The sequence below is a fragment of the Meles meles genome, chromosome 9 (assembly GCF_922984935.1).
Source record: "Meles meles chromosome 9, mMelMel3.1 paternal haplotype, whole genome shotgun sequence".
In the NCBI taxonomy this organism is placed as follows: Eukaryota; Metazoa; Chordata; class Mammalia; order Carnivora; family Mustelidae; genus Meles; species Meles meles.
In genome coordinates this window covers 92,832,512-92,841,923 of record NC_060074.1, presented here as the reverse complement: position 1 = coordinate 92,841,923, position 9,412 = coordinate 92,832,512, and the positions used below count along the sequence as shown (strand labels likewise).

The following is a 9,412-nucleotide window of genomic DNA, read 5'->3' as shown; positions in this document are numbered from 1 at the left end:
ATTTTCATTTTTAAAAGTGTCTATTCTTTAACTTTTGAAGAATTTGTAATTGCCTGTAAAGTTAGCTTACATGAATGTCCTTTCTCTCAACTGCAATATTCAAAGGCAAAAATGGTTTTGTAGAAATGTATGCATTTGCATGTTTAAATGGGATCTGATTTATATTGTGCCAAGTATCATTACTGGCAATTATGTAGTCTTTGAAATGAAATTATGACTTAAAAATGTATGTGGCATATGTTCTACTCCAATTAAAAAAATATGCCTAGGGAAACTTTCTTTTCCTTTTTTTTTTTTTTTAAATTCCACAAATCCTGCTAAAATCTAAGAATTGTATAAACCGATCTCCATTTTTACCCTTTCCATGGATATGTTTATATTACTCAACATTTGAACATTAGAGTTCTTAATCATATTTCATGTTGTAATAATAATAAGAAGAAGAATAATTAATATCAATCATAACAGAACCTCACACTCGTAGAGGTCTCATCAGGTTTCAGGCTACATGCCAAGTGCTTTATATGAATTATCCTTTTATTCTACATTAATGTCTTCACAGTCAAGGTGCTTTGTTTAATATACATAAGGAAAATCTTAAAGCTCATTTGGGGCTGCGTGCACGTGCGCACGCACAAACACACACACACACACACAAAACCCTTGTGAGAACAAAACCAAGAAGAGTCTTAAAAAAAAAACAACAACCCTGAAGTCGTGTGACAGATTTAACAAATTCTTTTTATTTACATAGAAATGTGTACACATACTTTCTCTGTACACAGAAAATTCTAAGTATATATACATATATGGTTCCCACATATTTTACAATAAATAGTATTTTAATCCTGTCTATAGATGAAAATAAAAGGATGCCTCAAAATATTTCACACCAACCACAAAATTACGAAAGCACCTGATGAACTCAGAGCAAAAATTTCAAGCCTGTACTACCACACACTAAGCCTAGTACATTTTTTTTACAAAAGACAAAATCAAACACTGTACAGAGATCACCAGTAAACAGAAAGGAATGGAGATGCAAAATAGAGAAGAGAGCCGTTGGCTCTTCAAACAATGTAGAAAGAGCATTTTTGTTGGTGAGACTGGTCTTAAGTTTAATGTTTTACTTCAACTGGTATTTTACAGATAAGGGGGAAAAGTGAACACCTACTGTAAGAGTAACCATTCCATGAGTCTTACGAGTTCTAGAAACCTTATTGCTGGCCAGCCAGACCCTCTTTCTGTGTTGATGCAAAGATCATTCAGATCTATGTTGCAGGATGCCTGTCCACACCACCCGCCCCTCTCCCCGCCAGAGAAGATGGCAATGACTCCAACTGTGAAGCCGCTTTAATTTGGAAGTGATTTCAAAAGACTGGTGAGTCAGGTTGTTGACACTTAATAACAATCAGTCATGTTTAAATATACTCTTTATCTCCAGGTAGTGTTTGATCCCCCACCCAAATAATTAACTAAATGCAAAGAGGACTTAATCTGGGAGGCTAGAAATAATGAATCCATAATCCTGGAATTTTGTCAGTCCACTTCCAATTATTTTCTCTGTTCTTGCCTAGGGAACAAAATCACTTTCTCTCAATTTCAGAGTTGTTCTATGCGTGTATATAAACTCACACTATCACATGAATAGCATGAAGTTATAGGTTACAGGGTAGAATGCAGATTTTATGGTATTTTTGGCAATCTCGTGAGATTGAATTTGGCAAAAGAATCTAAAAACATCATGATCTTCATGATTGTGGGACTGACTTAAAATATATTCGGATTCGCTTTCCCAATGCCCCAATATTACTACCCAGATGAGAATCCTAAAGATGGTGACCAACCCAGGACTAAGTGCTTAACTCTCATCCCAGCCTAACTCAGATAATAATGTGTTTAGTTCCACTGTGGCACTGTAACCTCACACATGAGTTTTGAAACAAATTTTACCCCTTCATCTCTCATATCAATAACAGCACAGATGTGGGGGGAAAGACGGAGATAAGAAAAGAATTCAATGTCAGAAATGTGATTTATCTATCAAATGCAATCTTTTCAGTTACTTTACTGAATCTGCTATTTTTAAGGTAACCTTCCAAAACAAATTTCAAAGGCAGGCTCATTTCAAGAGCAATGTTTATCATGCATAATTCGGTTCTTTTTCGTTGCATGTTTCTACCATTGATGTTGATTTTAGAGAAACAACAATATTTCTAGGACTTAGCCATCCTACATGAAAGTGATGGCTTCATACACAGTTTGACTTTTCAGATTAAGGTACAAGCAAAACAAACACATTTCACATTTAAAAATGTTTCTTTTTCTTTTTTTTTTTAATTTGAAAACCTAATAGGAAACTAAGGTTCACTGCCAGAAACAAAAGGGATCCTTTACCACGAAGAGTTGGCCTTGGTTCTTGGTCATTCTAATGAAATATGTATTCACCCTCATTTATATCACTGTGGAAAGATTCAGCCAGAAGATAAATATGGAGTCTCACTATGGTAATTGTAGTCAGGACAAACTTTTTGCACAAGTTTATAATCAACACTGTAAAAGGCAATGTAAATGCAAATGACCTTGAAGGGTTTGGAACACAACCAAGACACATGGCTCTGAGTCTGCTCCTGGTAGCAGATCTTCGATGGGTCAAAGTTGCACAGGGCAGTCTTCTTCGCCCGGTCTGTTTTTTCATATTCAATGCGACAATTGAAAGATTTGGATTCCTTGGTCTCCAAGGTAGACTGCGGGGAAACTTCAAATTCCACCACTTTGGAGGGGGGTACCAAACTCACTGAAACGTTGCCTAGGCCTGTGGAATTATGTCGGAAATAAACACTGAAGGTTCCATTTCCATGGTCAACGATTTTTCCTGTGATGAGGAGATTGAGTTTAACAGTTTTAATGTTGGAATGGAAGTCGCCCCACCCAAACATCTTCTTAAATTTTCCCGTCTTTACTATTGGCCTCCGTTTAGTTCTTGCCAGTGGCTCCTGAACCTCCGTGACATTGGCCAGCCAATCCCAAAAGTTTTCCATGCTGTCCGCATATGCCAAGTGTCCAGGCTTTGGGACAGGAGACTGTTTAACAAACAGGCGCAGAGGATTGATGATCCTTGAGTGCACCACGTTTCCAACCAAGGTCCCGGGAGCATCTTTGTCTTCCCAGTCCAACCCCTCTGTGGCATGCACCGCCTTCTTACTGTCACAAAATAGCTGTTTGAAAAGAAGAAAGAGAAATAAACTTGAGGTTAGGCTTTGAGCACACACACTAAAGCCAAAGCAAAGGGGAAGTGCTTGCAGTATTATTTCAATTCTTGACAAATAGCATTTCACACACACAGCTGGGCTCAACAGCATAACAAGATGAGCATCTATTCAAGCAATGTAAAATTGTGAACACAAAATTTAAATTAGGAAGAAAGTATTTCATTTTAATGGGTTAATGTGGTTTTCATCCCTGCTTCCTCATATTTATAATACTATCTTTCCAGATTGGAGGAAGTAATATATTTTGGTATCTCATTTGATAAAAACATTCCATTTGTGAGGTCTTCTCTTTCAGGTAGAAGACGACTCCAGAATGCTGAAGGTTTCTACCAAGAAGCTAGAAGCCAACTGAATGCAAAATATTGATATGTCTTTTAAGTATACATGGAAATATTAAGGGTATTATATTCAAAGGCTTATGTCAAATAATTTCATAGTTTTTGATATAATTCCATCTCAAACTCTGAAATAAAAAAAAAAGAGTATGAATAGTAAGAGAAAGTTCTACAAAAGTTTTAGTTGAAAAAAATTTCAAATGTTGTGGTTCTTACAGAAACAAAAACAAGTTGGAAATGTCTATTTTGAATTAATAACAGACCATAGATTATCCAATAAATTTTATTATAACTGAATTCTATACCCTGAAAGAATTGCTAAGAAAGAATGCAAATTAGTTTTATGGATTCCACAGAATGTGGTTCAGATCACACCCACTGAAACATGGTACTGTATCTGGATCTGATGTTTCTTTTTATTCTTTTTGTACTGCAAGAGTCCCCATAATTTCTAAAAATCAATTAGTTAAGCCAATATTGATTTTGAGGGATGGAATCATAATATATGAAACTGTTGCCTGGAGTGAATATTTATGGATGAGTTATAAAGTCCGGAAAATAGAGGTTTCTAGTGGAAACACAGATAGCCTCTTATCTCTAATGACACAAACCACTCTGGTAATGATTCTCCAGAAAACTGTCAGCATGACGAAAAGGATGAGAGAGAAGTGAAGCTGTATTTATGAACTGTTTCCCCAATCCTTTCAAACTTGGCAAAGTACCTGGTAAAACTAGTCTCAGATTATTACAAAAATTATTGCTTTCAATCCAATTTTTGAGAAAAAAAAAAAAAGAAGACACAGCTTGGATTATAAATATTGTACTCCACATATGGTAGAGCTTAATAATAATATGAGGTTATCTTCTAACGATTTATGAGAGTTTAGAAGTTTAAGTTCTAATAGAGCTTCGTGAAAAGTGTTTTCACCTATACCCCAGCCCCTAAGATCACGTTAGAGTCAGAAACCAAGGACTTCAATGCATGGGTTTTTCCTTTTTGTGTACTTTGGGTGAGGAGGTGGGGTAGGGTGCATAATATATTTGCCTCTGATTAATTTCTTGACGGCTTTTCTTCTTCATGTCTAGTATTTTTAAAAATTCTTTTCCCTTAAAATTACTAAGGTTTGGCAGAAGGTCAAATTGAAACAATGCACCGTCTTACTATTTTGAGAATCTAAATCTGTGCTACCTTCTTAGGCGTTTAGGTATCCTGAGTTGATACTTCTTTCCTCTGCTGATGTTGAAAGGTGAGTATATTCACCAGGAAAAGAAGAATCCTTACTCTGGATTTCTGGCTCAAAATATTCTGGGTTATCTCTGACAGTGTGACTAGCTTTCTGATTTTGAATATTCTTTTTTTTTTTAAGTTTTTATTTATTTGTTTGTTTTAAAGATTTTTATTTATTTTGACAAAGAGAGATAGAGTGAGAGAAGGAACACAAGCAGGGGGAGTGGGAGAGGAAGAAGCAGGCCTCCCACAGAGCAGGGAGCCTGATGAGGAACTTGATCCCTGGACCTTGGAATCATGATCTGAGCTGAAGGAAGACGCTTACAACTGAGCCCCCCAAGTCCCTTATTTATTTATTTGAGAGAGAGAGAGAGCAGGAGTAGAGGAGGGGGAGGATAGAGGGAGAAGGAGAAGCAGACTCCCCGATGAGCAGGGAACTGGAGGTGGGTCTCAATCCCAGGACCCTGGGATTATGACCCAAGCACCCCCTATTTTGAATACTCTTAATAACGATGTATAAATCGCATTCAAATCCTTTGGTACTCGCCCATGGGGTTCAGTGGTGGCTTCAGTTATGACTTAAGTTCCTGAGAGCTGACTGAAGAAGCCTGGTCCAACTGACATGCCACTCTCTCCCCAGCAAGACGTCCGAGGACGTCTTGGATCAAGGTCCAATTTCTCTTTTCTGTGGTTGTGATTCTTGTTGCCCAGAGTCTACTATCTGTCTTTCATCCATTTCCAGTATTTCATGAGATGTGCTTTGCTTGGTCCATGCTGACAGACCAAGACACACCTTCCACTTACGGAGAAGCTTGTGCATAAGAACTTTACTTCCTGATCTCTACTCCCAGACTCGGTATAACTTACAAACTTCTTTTCTCACGCCTGCCTTCCTTTCTCTCTTTGATAGAGTAAATCCTTTCCAACACTTTCCCCTTATAAATTTTTTTTTTTTTTTTAAATCTCAGATCTTACCTTTATACACCATGCTGTCAATCAATGTTTTATTAGCAGGACTAAGACTGATTTTCCATTCAAAAAAATTTTTTATAATAATTTTTACTTGTTTTTCAGAAATGTCTGAGGATAGTCAAGAGGAAAATAAAATTCTTTTGAGCTCAAAAGAAAAAAAAATATTTTTTTTGCTCAGAAGTATGAGAACATTCTTTGCTCCCAGGGGTAACATGATCTTTTTTAGCTCCCTTAAAATGTTTGTTTTACATTATACATTTTCCTGAATTTTTTCTACCTGGATCATTTTTTCTCATTTAGTGCTTGGCCGGATTTTCTCCTTACTTTTCCATTATTGAAAACTTATAATAAAAGTGAATCCATCATTAAATGACAAGTAAGTTTGCAAGTTAACTGGTATTGGCCTTTTACTCATTATAGATGCCATTATGAGAGAGATGTTAAGAAATCCTCTTATCTCTAGGACTTCTGCTGTGCTGGTTCTGAGATTATTCAATAGTAATAAGAAAAACAAGAATAATAATACTAAAAAATCATTTACTGAGTGTCAAAAAAAAAAGAAAACTTTCTTTGTAATAATTTATGTCATAACAAACTGACTCAAACGTATGTGACTAACCCTAAGAAATGAAAGTGTAAAAACAAAAACTAAGTTTATCAAACAGATAACTTATATGCAATTATTTGGTTTTAGAAAGGCTCTTCAACCCTCCAGAAAAGATTTTTCATATGAAAATTTAAAATGTAATTTGACTTTTAAAAAGTATATTCTAACACAATACTCTATAGGTTCAAACCCATTCAAGGAGCTCATGATTTTAAGGTAGGCTTATATAAAAAAATAGTAAAATTTAACTAATAGCACAGGCCTGTAATTGGTCCCTGCTCTTGGGAAAATGCTAATAGTATTTTAGATAAAAAGTAGATATACATGTATTTTAATTTTTTTGCTTTGCCCTAGACCATCACATTACTTTGACAACAGTATTAAACAAGTTGAGCACACCTGTGTATAACTTCGTCTATTTATTACTTTATTTTCTTTTAAAGATTTCATTTATTTATTTAAAAGAGAGAGACAGAGAGTATGAGCAGGGGAGGAGGCAGAGGAACAAGCAGGCTCCCCACTGAGCAAGAAGCTCGATGCTGGGCTCAATCTCAGGACTCTGAGATCATGACCTGAACCAAAGTCAGACACTTAACCAAGTGAGCCACCCAGGCAGCCGTATCTTACTTCAAAATACATGACAGTTATCACAAATACTGATTTCCAAATCTAAATCCAAATCTCAAAAAGTTAATCAAATAATAAGAAAAGTGTAATTAAATCGGTAAATATATTGCTAATTGTCCTACAAAACCGACAATTGTACCTCCTCTCCCAACTCACTGTCCCTTTGGTATAACATGTTCAGCGTTCCCCCTGGAATATTTTGTTAAGATGAATGCATCACTGCTGAGAGGGTACCCCCTCCTAGACCAGGCCTGCAAAGATGGTTGTATGATCTAAGTCTCCAAGGCTCATGCTTAACCTCAAAGATCTAAAGAAGGATGACTAGGGGTTGGATGAACTATAACCCTGCCCCACACTCATCCATACACTCCCAGTATGGAAGCAGAACAGTGGAAAAGGCAGAGGCATCCGGTGCCTGACGACCTCACAGGCTTTACTTGAGTGTTTGATGTGAGCCCATTTTCTCACCTATATCTCCCTTGCTGATTGATTGTAAGGACCAAATTTAAAAAATGGATGGAAATTACTGAGCCCAATTTCTGGCAAAAGGCATCAATGACTGATGGGTCTCGCATGGTCCAATGGCTAGTACCATGTTTCTTATTCAAGAACTGTCTTCAAAGGGTTGTATGACTCTTGGGCCTTCAGGAAGCTGATTAATGTTTAATCAAGCAATTTGTTCAGTGCCATATAATAAATTAGTGACTGAGTAGAAAACACCTTTCTCAACCCCAGAACATGAATCAATCGTTTTCTCACGTTTCCACTTTCACTGGCGTCGGAGTCACAGCCAGGTCATAGGCACAGGTGAGCTCTCTTTGCCAACAGAACGTGTTTGTGGATCTTTGATTCCAGCCTACCGAATGAGTCAGCGAAAGGACATGCTGCGAGAATCTGGAGGTGGTTCTGAATCTGTTGGCAAACACTCTGTCCAAGTCAGTGTTGCTGGATGTTATCTGCAAAACACATGGCTGTATCCCTTTGCTTACTTTTATATTTGCTGTGGCTTTCTATGGCTATCACTGCTTCCTTTGGTCCCATTGTATTACAATAATAATGCAAAAACATTTAACCGCAAGCAAGCCCCAAATGGAGTTTCGAAAAAGGGAGAAAAAAGAGGAATTGCTGTGCTTTATCTGTTTGAACATTCTCTGATTTCCACACATTTATCAAAGTTTAAGTAATTTATGTCTTGGCAGGGTGTATCAATTTCACAAAGCACACACATTAGCGAGATACAATGATATCATATTAGCTTTTTCTGCATCTTACAGAGGAGCTCAAAAAGATTAATAAAAGCTCAAACCTTCATCAATTAAGTGAAGCAGGTGGAAGGAAGGGAGTAGAGAAAGAAGACTGTATTTCATTTCAGTTCTTTGTTTTTAGGGGGGAAAAAGCTGACAGGTTCAAATCATTCATCATAACAAGCTGGAGTTGAATTTTGCTGATAATTAAATGCATTTTTTCCCAAGAGACAAAGAAGCTGCAATGAATTTTATAGTAGCAGATGTGAGAACTGTCACGAATTATGGAAATAATTTATAAACTAAAAAGCATTTCCCTCTGCAAATACTATATCAGAAGATCCTTTTAAAAACTATATCTGTCATATACTTTTCAATAAACGGTTTAGAGTAATTTTAGTTTTATAGAAAAATTTTGTCATACAGAGAGTTACCATATACCCTGTATCCCATTGCCTGTACTGCTAACATCTTACATTATAGTGTGCTTGTAACAACTAATGAACCAACACTTGACACATGATTATGAAATGAAGTCTCTACTTGACTCGGATTTCCTTTGTTTTTCCTTAGTGTCCTTTATCTACTCGAGGATCCCGTCTAGAACCCCACATTATGGTCATCATGTATCCTTACGTTTGTCTTGGCTGTGACAGCTTCTTAGTCTTTCCTTTTTTTTTTTTTTTTTTTTAAGATTTATTTATTTATTTGAGAGATAGCAGGGGGAAGGGAGGGACAAAGAACCTCACGCAGGCTCCAGACCGAGCATGTAGCCTGACACAGGGCCACATCCCATGACCCTGAGATCAGGACCTTAGCTGAAACCAAGAGTCTGACACTTAACTGACTGAACCACCCAGGCGCCCCAGTCTTTTCTTATTTTTGATGAAATAGTATGTTTTGAAGAGTACTGGTTAGACATTTTGTAGAATGTTCTTCAATTTGAGTTTGTCTGATTTTTGTTCCATGATTACTCTGGGGTTATAGGTTGGGGAGGAAGTGCCATTTTCATCAGTTTATCTCAAGGGCACATGTTAGCAACATACTTCATTACTGTTGATGTTATTCTTTGTATTCTGGGAAAAAAGTTCCTTTTTTCAAAGTTTTCCTTTCAAAATTTTCGTAAG

General features: G+C 36.7%; 1 protein-coding gene across 1 annotated transcript in view; it reads right to left on the bottom strand.

Moving 5' to 3' along the window:
- Positions 1–733: 733 nt before the first annotated feature.
- NXPH2 (neurexophilin 2) overlaps positions 734–9,412 on the bottom strand; it is a 113,130-nt gene continuing 104,451 nt past the window's right edge. Inside the window, exon 2 of the mRNA XM_046018097.1 lies at positions 734–3,218. Within this exon, the coding sequence (XP_045874053.1) occupies positions 2,475–3,218 (744 nt within the window). The 3' untranslated portion in view covers positions 734–2,474. The remainder of the gene's footprint in view (positions 3,219–9,412) is intronic.